Here is a 14,874-nt window from a genome sequence, read left to right on the forward strand (position 1 = left end):
CTGAGTTGAGTTGATTTGTTAAAAAACTTCCCAACTGGACTCAGTTTGTGTCATGGCACTGAAAAGCCTTACTCAAAGCCACCAAAAGTCTTATTTTAGCTACCAATTCTGCCAGCTCCTCCATTTCAGTCTTCTTGCTTTGGACACAATTTATTGTAAGATTTCTATTCAGTTTTTCAAAAATAACACAAACATGACCAGTGCTGTCTAAGTGGGCATCAATTCATGTCTGTGACAGACAGATCTCCATCTGTCTGGAGGACTTTGTGTCATTCTCTGCCACATGAGATCTGGTGTGCCATGAGGATGTATTCTGGACTCCATCTCATGTTCAGCTAAGTTTCTGCTAGCCCACATTAAATGACGACTTCATTTCAGTGTCATGTTGTCTCAAAAGTATCTGTAGCTGAATGACAATGAATTAAAACGTTTATTTGGACTTCCATAAAAGTTATTCTTGAAAATCTTGGTGGTGTGTATGCTCCTGTCAAGTCTTTGGAGACTAGGACAACATGGGTGTGAAGTCTGATGCAGAACTAAACTTTAAAATAAAACAAAATACTAAAACCAAACAAACAAACAAACAAATAAATAAATAATCAAACCAACCAGTAAATAATGCCAAAATAAAATAAAAATATTAATAAATATATGCAATCAAAAACAAGGAACAAATATTGTTATTTTAACGAGCACCAAAATAAATATTCACAAAATTAAATAGTTTTAAATAGTTTTTAATATTTTTTGTGCTTTATAATATAATATTTTACCAAAACATATTTTATTTTATTTTATGTTTACTAGTAAATATTTTATTTTATTTTATTTTATTTGCTGGTCTTCACCCTCCTCGACAGCAGGTGGCGGGCCAACGCTGGTCATGTGACCGTCGCATGACCTCATGCGGAAGTGTGAACTTGCAGAGCAGCAACAAAACAAAAAGCGTCAGGTTTTTCTGTCCAGTTGGGTTTTCCTTTCCGCTCTTGGTGTGAGTTCCCGGCGGCACGGCCATGGACGGACCCGTCAGATCATCTCAAAGCGCGTCTGGACCGCCGCCTGACTTCCGGGGGTGAGCAAAAGCCCCGTAACTGTTGAGCCAATGCTAACATTAGCCTAGCCTCCTAGCGTGTTTTTAGCCTTCCTCTCTCTGCCAAGTAAACAAGTCCTATCCCCTAAATTCCGTCTCCCTCTTTTTCTTGCTGTTGACCTTGTGGTGAGCTGCTCAAATGATTTGTGTGTGTGTGTGACGTCCGACTGAAACACACCATTATTCATCCCGAGCAGCATCACTAACAGTCTCAGAGTCCCATAGTTTGCTAACAGTAAGGCCATTGTGTTGTTTTGTCCTAAACTGAATCATGAAATTGTATTCCTCCCCAGAAACGAGGGTTCCCTGGTTTCAGCCCTGAAGACATTGCTGTTCTTCACAATCCTGATGGTAACCCTGCCCATAGGATTGTACTTTGCATCAAAGTCGTACATCTTTGAGGGTAAGCTTTTCCACTCTCTTGCTTCCTGTGTGCCTGTCTCAGATGAGAAACCAGCATGTGAACGCAGCGCCTTTAAACCCCGTGGGAGCGTGCACTCGCCAATCCTGACTGCTCTCTGCTCTCCGTTTTGCCTTCCCCAGGTTCAATGAAGATGTCAAGCACCGACAGCTACTTCTACGCTGCCATCGTGGCGGTGCTGGCCGTGCATGTGGTTTTGGCTCTGTTTGTGTACGTGGCCTGGAACGAAGGCGTGCCGAAAGGGAAGGGCAAGCACGACTAAGGCGCGTCCTCCCGTTTTGCTCACAGTACCAGAGGAGATGGAGAGATGTGGGCACGGATCCTCAGCCCTCACCACAGCCTCCGGCCCCAAGCGTAGCACCATCGACCCAGACACCCAGACAGCCCGGGGCTCGTGTTTGGGGTTTGGTCCTGGTGAAATGAAACTACTGTATGTATTCCCTGGGATGGGGGAGCCTCAGCTGTCCCGGTCCTTGAGTTTTAGCCTTCACTCTCGTTCTCTGAAAATGTGATGCTTTTGTCGGCAGGAGGCAGCCCCTGTTTTAAAGAGGCTGTGTCATGAGACGGCACTTGGCTGAGTGCTTATGTATGGTCACAATGCAAGGATTTCTCATGTAGGACACCATCTTGATTTGTTTTGTGGGGGTGTGTGTGTGTGTGCAAACCATGCACATGTCATTTCTGCATATTGTCATTAAAATAATTTAAGTCATGTGTTTGTCCTTGTAAATGTCAGTGATGTAGGATATTAAAGTGTTTTGCATCGTTTTATGTGATTGTATAGTGATATTTTTTGAGCCTAGAAATTAGGGAATCATTGCCAAGGTAAAAAAAAAAACAAAAAAACAAACTAAACTGCTCTTTTGTATTGAAGATGTTTGATGATGACATAATGCAGATGAAAAGGCATGCTGAAATATGGGCCTATACTTCAATAAATTTTAGTTTGCTCTATTGTTTAATATACTGTAAAAGTCATAGAACAAAAGAGGATGCGCTGCTTTTGTTCTGTCTCACCAATAAATGACTAAATAAATAAATAAAATGTGTGACATAGTTTTTAACTTTGCTTATGTCTCATTTATTTAATTGTTAAATCTAAAGGCCATTGCATGTGGGGTAAAGATGTCATTGTTGCAGTTAATATTCCCAATAAAGATTACAGAGCTCAATGGAAAATAAATAAATAAATAAATCGACGGAATCTGACCATGACAATATCAGATGACTAAACAAAAACAGGAGCCTCATTTATAAGTTTCTGGGTGATGTGCATGTGTTTTGGTTATTTCAAACATGAGAGTTGTGGCTTTAAAAAAAAACAAAAAACAATAATGTCCGAAACACTCTTTTGCACTGCCTTTCTTAAGCTTTTTGTGATAAAAGCTAAAACTTAATTGTCACTCAAGGCAAGAGGCAGGATTTTATTACATTTCTTTATGTGTTTGAAGAAGATACCATGATGCCATAGGACAAAATTGAACTTTTTTCCATCAAAGAAGCCTGTGTACGGGATAAACAAAACGCGTTTTGTTTATGAATTTTATGAATTTGAATTTTCTTGGAACAATTTTGCGAGGCGTTAAGAGTCAGCCAAGCTCATGTCAAATGTCATGTCATGTCAAATTTATGGCTTCCTTCAAAACAGACAGCATATGAAGAGGGGTTGTCTGCAGAAAGGGCACATTTAGTCACGTTTAAATAGATTTCCAGAGGCATGTATAGGCCTACATCATTTAGCCCAGAGGAAAATTAATTTCTCATAGTAGTGGCCAAAAACAGATAAGATAACCAGCATAAAATGTTACGGTAAGAGCTATTACAAATCTGTTTGCTAATTTATTTCATTTTATTACAAGTTGCACATAGTAGCCTTTTTATGGCATGCCTGGGATGTTAATGGTGTCATTTTGGGTTGAAAAAACATCCATTTCTTGTATCATTCCACTGAAAGTTCAATGTGGCTCTCCCCAGGCGTGATACAGATATTAAAGGAAAGGAAATGGTCAAGCCACCATGACAACAAAAGCTTTCTGTCAAGCCTGTGCTGGCAAAAAAAAAGAAAAAAGACACCTTATTGATTGGTGCAGAGTTTCTGCCGTCACGTGGCGGCAGTAGTAAGCCTTTTCCCAGCGCACAGACAACACACTGAAGAGGCCAGGCCATGAAGTGACAGATGCCAAGCCATAATTATATTTTCTGCCTGAGAAACCATGTCGAGAGTTAATTTTGGGTTCATTTTCTTTTAAGTTGTGTGAATCCCTTTTCAACAATCTTCTGGTGTGGTGTAGCACTGCAAGCTTTGCGCATATTCTGCAGGAACAGATGTGTTGTGCAGTCTGCATTGAGTTTAACAAGGCTGGTGATGAGGTGACAGGGCTGCAAGCAATCAGACGGATTCAGTCAGCAAACATCAGAAGCCCTATTTTCCCTTTGACTGATATTTCATAACATTACCCTTGCAGAACCACAAAGTCACTGTAAGGGCAAGCATTGCTTCTGGCCCCTTGTCATTTATCACACATTAGCAGTTTGGTTGCATAGTGTCAATATGACGAAAAATGAGCCAGTGCTCCCCAGTTACTTGAATAAAGGATTAACTGAACCTTATAAGTCTCCTTGACTGATTTTATTCTGTCCTCCCAGCCTCCTAATCTACCTCTGTCCCAGCTGGGAAGTTTGGCCGCCTTCACTTAAAAATAATTGCATCAAACCAGGGTTTCACAATCTTTATAGCCTCAGTTATTAATCAGTAACAGTGTTGGCTTTGCAAATAGGAATGGCATGGCAAATGACAATATTCCACCTAAAAGTGCTTGGATTTTTTCCCAGTTTGACTTTTACTTTCCCAAACCTCCACCAGATGGTGTGTTTGCACACGCTGATCTCAGGGCTGCTGGGTGCACAGTGATAAGCTCGATCAAAAAGGAGGGGGCAGTAGAGATCTGCACTACAACTGGTGGAAAATGGTATTAAGCACAGAGACAAAGGGAACAAACAGAGCGTGGTGATAGAATATTTCATCATTTTCAAGTTACAGCGATCCACCTCCTTATCGTGCCACTAAAGGCAGCGCTCCATTGTATCAGTTTATGCCGTTATTTTCAATGAAGTCCTGCTGAGGCGCTCAGGAAAATCTGGGACTTCACAGTTTGTCGGCACAGCATTTGTAGAGTTTACTTGTTCACATTAATAGAGCTGATCACATTTAACCTAACCTGATAACTATACTGAAAAAAAAAAAAGTTCAAGTTCTTCTATATAGTTAAGTAGCCTTCTTTATGTTGTGCAACCTCTTGTGACTGGAAAGTGTCATGATTTTTCAGATAGGCCTACATGGTTTCTGGTCCATATAACTTGTATATAAAAGCACTGTTTAGTCATAAGTCATAAGTCAGTTTATTTATATAGCACATTTAAATCCAATATAACATCGCTGAATGTGCTGCACAACATCCAACCAAAAAAAAAAAAAAAAAAAAAAAAAACAGTTAATAAATACTTAAAGCTCTGCCTCTCACATAGTACAATAAAACACATTTACTCTTTCTTTTTTGAGCAGAACAAATATGGATCCTCTGCCTCTAACATGTTCAAATGTTTTTTGGGCAGAGAAAAAAATGAATCCAAGTTCAGGACAATTATTCCTACAAATTCAACTTCAAACTTCCAAAAGGGCACATCGTGTGGCTTACCAAAAACACATCATCAGTTTGTTCTGCGTTCGCTTTCCTTTCCTCCATCCTCTCCTGTATAACTATAACTCCCCTTCCACTCATACTTTGTAATATCCTATAGCCTGTTTAATGAGTGCTTTTCATGTCTTTGTTTTGAGTTATGGAGCTTTTAATTTCGCTAAAAGCTGAATGAGAGGCAATGGAAAATTTTGGAGCTGTTAAATTTTAATGTGTCTATTTACACATAGCTCGCCATTGTATCTGCAAAATTGTAAAAATGTACACTATAAACATTTAAATTATGAGCTATTCAGCTGGGTATGCTGACTGTAGCTGTATGGGCTTTTGTCAATCTAACGCTTACTAGGAGCCATTTAAAATGCAGCGGGCAGGGGACAAGACTTTGACTGCATCAGTGTTTATACTGGAAGCTGCGCTGAAATCCCCATCTTTGAATAATCAGGAGATTGGTGCTGCAGGTGCTGATGTTAGCAATTCCACTTGAGAGCTATTAAATACATGAAAGGCTGTGCAAATCAAAGTCTTAATGTGTGTATCTAATCAAAGCCAAAAGTGTCAATAATTATGCTGCTTGGCTGCTGCTGTTCACAGACGCTGATTACATGACTCGAGCCGAATAGGGACTCACACTATAGCCTGTACATTAAGTTGGTGCTGTTTATGCTCATATACAGCATCTGTTTTGACTCTGTAGCTATATAATGTGCAATATAGTGAAATCTTTATATTTCCAGATATCCGTTGTCATTTACAAAGTTCCACCCTCTGATACAAACCAAATTCAAAATGTTGGACTGGGACTGTATCACTTGAAGGGTTTCATTCCAAAGTTCTTAATATCCACAGAGAAAATACTTGATATTCATCTGTAAACATTTCAACAAGACATATAATCCTGTCCACAAAAAAGATGTCTCTTCTCCAAGCAGATGTCTTAAGATGACTCATAACTTTGTATTACTTTCATGGCAGAAATCCTTTTTTGTAAGAGTAGACATGATATTTTTGCAAATGTTTGATGTCTCGTTTTGGAACAAAACTCTTCACTCATACTTTATTTCAACTCTTTGTTCAGACTAGCATTACACATGCTATCCGCAATATCATATGTATCATGATGTGATATTTTTTGAATTAGAGGCAATCCATCATCGGCTCATTCACTGACTTATTGGCCTAAGCAGAAAAAGTAACGCTTCCAGCTGCTTTATCTGCTTTATGCTAGTATTTCTCTCTCTTGGCATCCTGGAGCTGTGGAGCTTATTGTCTCTGGCGCCGCTTCACCCACCACTACTACCCTCTCAAAACAAACCCTTACATTTTATTTTCACTTTCAACCAGGAGACTGGCATGCTCATTAAAGTATTAAAAGTTTTTTGACATTGACATGAATTTTAGTCGTGCCCACTCGAAATATTCCACTCTTCAATCACTGACCCCAGGCCAACTTCATAAAGGCAAGAAATGAGTTTTCCAGGATTGTGTAACATACATCTTAATAAAGCTTAGGCACAGAAACTCAGTTATTAAACATTTATTTGCAATTTGAAATAGCCATTTGTTCCTTGCTTGACACACCAAAACGTTACAGGAAATTACGAACATACCAATCCAACCTTGAGACACAGCTTCCTAGACATGAACAACATCCTATCTCATGACACTGCAGGGTTTTCATACCATGGGCGCCCATGTGCTGTACTTTCCTGGCAGGGACGAGTACAAGATATGGGTATGTGGCATATGCAGGCAATAGAGGTTTATACATAGCATGTTTATTTCTGCTTGGGCTCTGTGGTCCAACAGGTTATACGTGCATAGCCTGTTTTTGAAAATATACCCTGTAGATTCTCATTTCAAAGGTGATCATGTTGTGCTCATTGTATCATCGCTATAAAGCTGTATGTAAGAAAAAGTGGTTGAACAAATATGCATGGATACAACTTCAACACTACCATTGCTGCTATTTGTGCTCCTATCAGTTTAATCTACTGATTTATTTGTTTGGACAGTTTGAATTAAATATTTAATCTTGTTCTAGTGAAATGGGTGTTTTTTTCCCCCTTCATACAAACACTGAAGATTACAAACAAAACGCTAACTTGGCAGATTTAAGACAAGTTTATTTATAGAGCTGGTTTAACAAAATGTTTTGAAACCAAGTGCTTTACAGAAAATGATGGGCACAAACACAGATAAAAACAAGCACGAATGCACCATTATGTTTTTTTTTTTTTTTTGCCATAAGCTCTTATAATAATCTTGTAATATAGTACATGTGGGGACTCTACAGACCACTGCAATTTGTTTTGTGACTTGCCTGGGAATTAGTTTGCGCATTTGTTAGGTTGTCATGTATTGCACATCTCACAACTTCAAGTCCAAGCAAGTAAACTATGCTAGTTGGTGACCTCAAAACAAGAAAGTTAAATTTAACTATTTGCCCTATCTGGTTTCTTCAAACGAGGCCAGGGGGGCCAGTACTTCGCAAATGTATGCTCTGGATTCTGCTCTCAAAATGTGGATGAGCTTTTACAGTCCATTCATTCAGCAAATACATCTTTTTTCAGTTACAGTTCTTATATATTTACAGTAATAACTGAATGAATGAAGCCCTGGTTTCTTTTACATTAGTTTTTACCCCTTCAAAGCCTCGTATTGTCACATTTATCAAACATGTAAAAAGAAATTCTCAAGCTAAACACATCTCAGTTTGTTATTTTCTTTTTGACTCTATTTGATTATTTTCACAGTCATAGACAAAACAGACAAAATAACATTAAAAACAACTACTCACCTGAACAGTGAGGCAACAATAAGTATAAAGTTCTTACTGGAAAGACAAATCAGTCAAATAAATACACGAAACACCAACATGTCAATAATGATTGAAAATACTGATGCCACTATTAGTGTCGATATATAAGTCATACTACAATCTAATGTGTTACATCCAGTCAAGTTGTTCTAAACAGAATAATTTTCCAATAAAATTTTACAGGACAGTGTAAGTGGAACATAAGTAGAATTTTCCTGCACAGATCTAAGGCATCAGAGATGTTATTGAACAACCATTTCAGTCTTTACACATAGTGCTTTACAGCTGCACAGTTTATTTGTGTGCCTTATAAATGTCACACCCATCTACGCTGGAATGAGTCAAACCTGTGCCATCTTTAAGAGCAGAGTCAGTCGGGCACATCTGAATGCTTCAGAGCAAAATATGACCCCTTCGCAGCAATTTAAGACCCCTCAGAGAAACATAAACCCTCTCATATCTTCAGATCGTCTATTCTAGTCTTGTTGTTGCTGTGTTTGGCGTAGCGGCCGGGCCTGGCCTGTGTAGGTGACCCAGGGGCCGATCCCGCTCCCTTCTTCCCTTTCAGGTCACATTCCTCAGGCTTGCTGCTGCTCCTCTCCACCGCCAAGTTGTCCTTGTTCTGTTTGTAAGCCGCCTTGCTGTGATAGGGATGGAAGGAAGAGTCCGTCTCCTCAGACAGAGGGGAGAGGTTGTAGCTGGGGACGGGTGGGTAGCCCGACTGGACTTGGTGGTGCCCGTGGAAGTAGTCATCGTAACTGGGAGCGAAAGGCACTGCTGCCTCGCTGGGCTCCTTGGAGATGGATTCAGCGGAGGCATCACCTCTCCTGTAGCTGATACCCTGGCGACACTTGGTGAAGCCCAAGTGGTAGACCTCAATGAGGTTGAGGAGCAGCGACACGCTGGCCACTCCCAACATAAAGATGATGAAGATGGTTTTCTCTGTGGGACGGGATATGTAGCAGTTCACCACATTGGGGCATGGGGGTCTGTCACATGTGTACATAGGCTTCAGCTCAAAGCCATACAACATATACTGGGCCACGATGAAGCCCACCTCAAACAGGGTTTTAAAGATTACATTAAAAACATAGGTGCGCAACAGTTCCCCCTGCAGACGCACACGCCCCTTATCGTCCCTCATCAGGGCCTTCTTGTGCTTCGCCTCCGCAATGAGAGCCTGCTTCTCTGTTTGATGTCCCATTTCCTTCTCCTTTTGTTTCTGCTTCTCCTCCATTCGCACCAGATGGAGGATATGTCCCAGGTAGATTAATGTAGGTGTCGACACAAAGATGATCTGCAGCACCCAAAAGCGGACGTGCGAGATAGGGAACGTGATGTCGTAGCACACATTCTCGCAACCGGGCTGCTTGGTGTCGCAGGTGAAGCCTGACTGCTCGTCGCCCCACACCTTCTCTGTCGCAGCACTCAGGATCAGGATGCGGAAGATGAAAAGAACAGTGAGCCACACCTTCCCCACCACAGTGGAGTGCTCCTGGGCTTTTTCCAGGAGTTTCCCCAGCAGGTTCCAGTCCCCCATGGCTATGTGAGATCAGATCTGTAGCTAAAGAGAGATCAGAAAAGACAAAAACAATTTTTTCACCTGATTTCTTACCTGTGGAGAGCTTAGTCCATGCAAATGACATGACTAAATGAATTTGTGAATTTATCAAAAATTCTCCAAAAGATTGAAAGAAGTTTCAGTGTTCCTGATGTTGTCTAATAAAAGGAACTGTGCACATTAAGTTTAGCCTTCCCTTCTATAAAGGTCTTACCAAATTCAGCAGAGCTTAGACCAAATGAGTCTCTAGAGAGCCAAGCTGTTAACTGAGCGTACGACTTGGGGACTCCACTGCCAAGTAGCGTCCCTTTCCACATAGACACAGACTGGATTATATTTACTTTAGGAGCGTATATATTTGGCATGTGTGGACAGGGAGATGGCAGGTTGCAGTCATGATTCCATGGTTCCTGGCATGAAGGCCAGAAGCCATGGTAACATGATCCACACAAGGTGGGATGAAATACCCAGCAGACGTGGTGGAAGTGCGAATTGGAAATAGCCAAGTAATGACAGGACCGTAAGCCACTGTGACACATTATGCAATATAAATATACCATACTTGGATACATGTACAGTACAGCAGAACAGCAAATGCATGAGTTGCTGGGTGGAAATGTGAATCCTGATTATTTGCTGAAAAAGTGATCATAAAAAATGTTTAAGATGAAATTCATCTATCACTATCACTAACAGACTTTGACAGCGCATCTATCCCAACTGTGGATAGTGGGCGTAAGTGCAATTTCAAACAATGTTTGATTTTTAAAAACATCAGATAAATAATAAATAAAAATCTCCTCAAACCAATGACAATACTATGATAAACAAAGTCTTACAACCAATTTAACCAAGAGACTTTCCTCCAAGAATTTGGAAAAAATAAATACAACACTTTACAAACCATACAACACTGTCTTCTCACACAAGGCAGTCTGAGTAAACAAACTAGGCGACAATATCTACTCCCTTAGTGGCCTTAGGTTTGATTATTTCTAGCTGTGATTCCCATTTGTACCTCAGTCAACAAAGAGTTCCTATAGAATCACACAGAAGACACACTTGCTTGGACACCCACCTTGTCAGCTTGCACATCCCCTTTGGCGGAGCACTGCATGGGTGTGAGGGTCCATGAGGTCCCCTGCTTCCGTCGCAGGCCCTGGCGCTCGAGGCTGATCTCCAGGCCCCCAGCAATGCCCTTGAATGGACAGGAAAAATGGACTCCCACAAGCCACGGCCTCTGTTCCACACCAGCAAACCCACCGACTCAGTCCTCAGTCTTCAACTACGACTCAGCCGGGATCCAGGCCCTGGGGTCTTCCACTGGTCACAGCGCACATAACCTGCTGGACACACTCACAAGCAAGTCCGGCTTGCCCTGCCTCGACCCCCTCCCCCCATGGTTAAATTTGGCACAGGGCACACTCTCTAATGTAAACTATCAAAGCCCCCCTCACTCGTTCTTGTTACAGTGAGTGACAGGGCAGCTGGCCAATAAGACCGTCTACCGGCTCTGTCTGGCCACAAGTGCTACTGTGATCTAAATATAGCGTGAGGGTCTCTCCTATCATGGGGGGCATGACTTGGAGATGAGTAGCCATTTGGGTCTTCAAGTTACAAATCACAGCAACAGAACAGAAGGTAAGTCAATGGAGAGGTGCCAGTGATGAGATGAGCACCGATCCTATAGCTAACAACTTCAAAGAAAACATGGTGTGCGTAATTACAAAGAATACTTTCCTTAGACATATTTTGTTCCGTCATCCATTCAACACTGCCCATTTCACAGTGTTTTGAAAGATACAACCTTTTTTGTAATGAAATGAAACAGGAAGTCATCATATGATTGCTAAATAGTTTGCCAACATAGTTGTCAAATTAACTGCAAGTTTATTTCTTATTATTAAATAATGTACATATATACAGTTGTAACCCATTTTTACATTTTAAGTGGATTGTTTACCTGATATAATCTGATATATGCACATTTTTTACATAACAGTTTTTATATATATATGTTCTAAAAATGAAATGAAATACAAGTTAATTTCAGAACAACTGTGTTAAAGACGCCACCCTATGTGACATTACATCTAGTCAGCACAGAGCTACACATATATGGAATATGCACTGTAATATATACGGAGGCAGGTATAAAAGTTAGCTTTCTGACAGTGATGGGTCTCTACTAAAAAGTACCTCAAACATTTCTCAGAACCAACATGAAGATAACCTCAAACAGACACGGCAGGGGAGTTAATACTTTTACAAATGAAGTCAAAGAAATACAAAAACTTTTTTTTTTTTGCTCGAGGATGAAATATGTACAGTACTTGAGGCTGGGATCTGCAAAATGCTGAGAGTGACCCAGCAGACAAAAGGGAGTAGGAATGAATGAATTCTTCTAATTTTGCCTATTCAGTGGAGGAACATCATGTGGCATCTCCAACAATACTGCCATTTTTGTTAGTTGAATTAGACCTGGAAAGAATCCAGAATACGTTTGCACAAGGTTCACCAACATTTCCAGCTGAAGTCACACTGTTTTGGGTATTGTATTTTATGTTGCTAAGTGTTCAGTGGTAACAAAAATGTCTGAGAGATAGTTTTGCTTATATTTAATTTCCGTTTATTTGTAACACTATAATATCTAGGTTAAGTTGTCCTTGTTGGGATAACATTTTACTAGTTTTCTTTTGTTTCCCATTAGAATGAATTGCTATATTTCAGCAGCAGCATGTTAATAAAGTTACATAAGAGTTACACTGTCCACCAAGAAAGAAAAAGGAAAAAAGGTTGCTATTGTAGTCTTACAGGACTATTTCGGAAAGATATTTACTCAAATAAGTACTTCTTTCTCTTTTGCTTAGCACCACCTTTGACTCAGATTAGAATTAGATAATGAGACATACTGGCAATGTTTTTGATCAAAATGAAAGTTAACCTTCCTATCCAGCATTTCAGTTTGTGCAGGAGTCTTTCTTTCTTTAACCTACACTACGGGCTCCAAATCATTTAGACAAGTTCCAACAGCAACTAATGCCTGTGTCAGTAGAATAAATGTAAAAATGGATGAATCAACAAACAGCTGACTGAATGATACAACACGCATATGAAGAGTCTAAATGAGTATAATGAAAATGAGCCAATATACAGTATATGTAACATTAATGCACTATGACAGCATGCTCCATGGACATTATTGTTGATTAGTTTCACTGGAGAAGGAAGGGTAGTGTCTTTAGAAAGCCGAACACCTCTCACCCCTGTCAACCGGGCTCTTTTTAGTCACTGTGAACTTAGACTTGAGAGAATGGTCTGCTATCAGCTGATTGATTTCATTTTGCTTATACGAGGACAATTTTTGACTTATCCAAGCCACTTTGGACTCTTCTTCAGAGCCATGTAAGCACCGTATGCAGGCCCTGCCTATGAGGTATATCACCTCAGCCAAGTTGAGTAGTACACACACCCCAGATACTGCCAGCATGAACACAGTGAATATGGTCTTCTCTGTGGGTCTGGAGACAAAACAGTCCACTGTGTTGGGGCAAGGGTATGAGTCACACTTCACCAAACGCACCATCTTAAAGTCAGGATAGATCAAGTAGAAGATGTAGAGAAAAGCCACCTCGAATATTATTCTGAACAGGATACTGATCATATATGTCCACCACAGAGCTCCAGTGATCTGGAACTTCTGGTTCTTGATGTGTTCCAGCTCTTTAGGGCTGCTGCGGCCCGTCCTCTTCAGGATCTTCTTGTCAATGTGACGTCGGTGGGCCACATGCATGGCCACCAGCAGCGCAGGGGTGGAAACTAGGATGAGCTGTAACGCCCACAGGCGGATGTGAGAGATGGGGAAGAACTGGTCATAGCACACACTGTTGCATCCAGGCTGCTGGGTGTTGCAGGTGAAGCCGGACTTCTCATCTCCCCAGACACTCTCAGCAGCCACCACCAGGACGAGGATACGGAAGATGAAGATGACAGAGAGCCAAATGCGTCCGATGCCAGTAGAATGCCTGTTTACGCCGCTGATCACGGCATAAAAGGTCCCCCAGTTCATTTTCGATTCCAGGTCTGGAAAAGCAGTGGTTAAACATTATCACACTGATGTAGACAACTGTAAACCTAAACGTAAAGGTTAATGATGACAATCATAAAATGAATGAGTTATAATATATTACATGAATAATATCCAAGTTAAATAGTGTAAGAATAAAAGCAAAATACAAACTAACAATGAATACCGCATCTTAGTAGCCTTGCATAAAGACGCAATCATATTTGCAACAATGGTTTATCAGGTGGAAATAACCGAATAACTTGAGGGCTATTACCATTGCCATGCTCTACTACCTTACGCAATCATTTTGTAAAAGTCTAACTTTTATAACATCAGTTTTGAAGAAGTTTACCATGAAGGCTCAGCCGGCGGTGTAAGCGGCATAAGCAGCACCAGGTCCAAAGATGACCATCTTCAGGTGTGGCCTGAACATCAAGCTGGATTTGTCAGAGTAGGAACAACAGACGAGAATTTCCAAGTAGCTTGTTGGTGGTATAAAAGCAGGGGCGATGGCCTACGACCATACACCGTCATAAGACGCAAGACATCGAAGCCAATTGCGAAACTTTCGCCGAATCACGTGGTTTGCTCACCCTGTATTAATACTGTACTCCCAATCTGACCCACAGCTCAGTGGCAGACAGACCGACAGACTATGCCAGCAAATTTCTCCAAGGAAGCAGCAAGACATGCATCTCATTAGTAGATGCCTTTTTTTCTGAGAGAAATGAGACCTCTATTGTTTGTGAGAATGGCTCGTTCGGATTTGCCATCATAAAAACAGAATTATCCAATTAAGAGATATTTATTTCCTGAAAAGTTCTTTCTTTCAAATATTACTAGTCTGCCTATCATTGATAATTTGCACAACAGCCTGCCAAGTATTTGTCAAGATATGTAAGGCACCTTAGCCATCACTCACATCAAATTTGACCTCACTGCACACTAAGTGTTAGTACAAAATAGAATTGATGAAGGATAAAACATGTATTTTACCTTCGGTTGTGGTGGTACACAAAAATGTGTACAAAATGGGTGGAAATGAATTAAAATATTGTGTTTTTTAGCAAACCAAAAGGCTGGATTGAGAACACCATGCGTTTGGAAAATGCTAATCATTCCTCCGCCACTAGCCACTGCCCTGCACCGTAGCAGTCATATGCTCTTATATAAACTATTTACATACAATGGCATCCTTTATTGGGCTGCAACAAGAC

General features: G+C 40.7%; 3 protein-coding genes across 5 annotated transcripts; 1 reads left to right on the forward strand and 2 right to left on the reverse strand.

Annotated features, from left to right (window-relative positions):
* The first annotated feature begins 870 nt into the window (after positions 1-870).
* On the forward strand, positions 871-2,575 carry vma21 (vacuolar ATPase assembly factor VMA21). Its single transcript, XM_030062780.1, has 3 exons — positions 871-1,072; positions 1,384-1,493; positions 1,634-2,575. Exons 1-3 carry the CDS (start codon positions 1,014-1,016, stop codon positions 1,771-1,773), a joined length of 309 nt encoding a protein of 102 aa, XP_029918640.1. The 5' UTR covers positions 871-1,013; the 3' UTR covers positions 1,774-2,575.
* Positions 2,576-8,481: 5,906 nt separating this feature from the next.
* LOC115366487 (gap junction alpha-3 protein-like) lies at positions 8,482-9,567 on the reverse strand. Its single transcript, XM_030061966.1, has one exon. It carries the CDS (start codon positions 9,565-9,567, stop codon positions 8,482-8,484), a length of 1,086 nt encoding a protein of 361 aa, XP_029917826.1.
* A 1,894-nt stretch (positions 9,568-11,461) lies between these two features.
* On the reverse strand, positions 11,462-14,773 carry LOC115366030 (gap junction beta-1 protein-like). 3 transcript variants are annotated; one of them, XM_030061231.1, is made up of 3 exons: positions 14,654-14,773; positions 14,010-14,094; positions 11,462-13,671 (listed from the first exon to the last, which is right to left on the reverse strand). In XM_030061231.1, exon 3 carries the CDS (start codon positions 13,655-13,657, stop codon positions 12,830-12,832), a length of 828 nt encoding a protein of 275 aa, XP_029917091.1. In that variant the 5' UTR covers positions 13,658-13,671; positions 14,010-14,094; positions 14,654-14,773; the 3' UTR covers positions 11,462-12,829. The 3 variants fall into 3 exon arrangements, with proteins under 3 accessions (XP_029917091.1, XP_029917090.1, XP_029917089.1); XM_030061230.1 differs by lacking the exon at positions 14,010-14,094 and having other exon boundaries at positions 14,654-14,716; XM_030061229.1 differs by lacking the exon at positions 14,654-14,773 and having other exon boundaries at positions 14,010-14,116.
* Between the last annotated feature and the right edge of the window lie 101 nt (positions 14,774-14,874).

The sequence above is a fragment of the Myripristis murdjan genome, chromosome 10, assembly GCF_902150065.1.
Source record: "Myripristis murdjan chromosome 10, fMyrMur1.1, whole genome shotgun sequence".
In the NCBI taxonomy this organism is placed as follows: Eukaryota; Metazoa; Chordata; class Actinopteri; order Holocentriformes; family Holocentridae; genus Myripristis; species Myripristis murdjan.

What these genes read in the sequence shown, in the direction of transcription:
- vma21 (XM_030062780.1), top strand. Translation starts at nt 1,014, where the DNA reads ATGGACGGACCCGTCAGATCATCTCAAAGCGCGTCTGGACCGCCGCCT. An exon ending in CCGCCGCCTGACTTCCGGGG is followed by an intron (nt 1,073 to 1,383) that starts GTGAGCAAAAGC and finishes ATTCCTCCCCAG; the next exon opens with AAACGAGGGTTCCCTGGTTT. An exon ending in AAAGTCGTACATCTTTGAGG is followed by an intron (nt 1,494 to 1,633) that starts GTAAGCTTTTCC and finishes TGCCTTCCCCAG; the next exon opens with GTTCAATGAAGATGTCAAGC.
- LOC115366487 (XM_030061966.1), bottom strand. Translation starts at nt 9,567, where the DNA reads ATGGGGGACTGGAACCTGCTGGGGAAACTCCTGGAAAAAGCCCAGGAG.
- LOC115366030 (XM_030061231.1), bottom strand. Translation starts at nt 13,657, where the DNA reads ATGAACTGGGGGACCTTTTATGCCGTGATCAGCGGCGTAAACAGGCAT.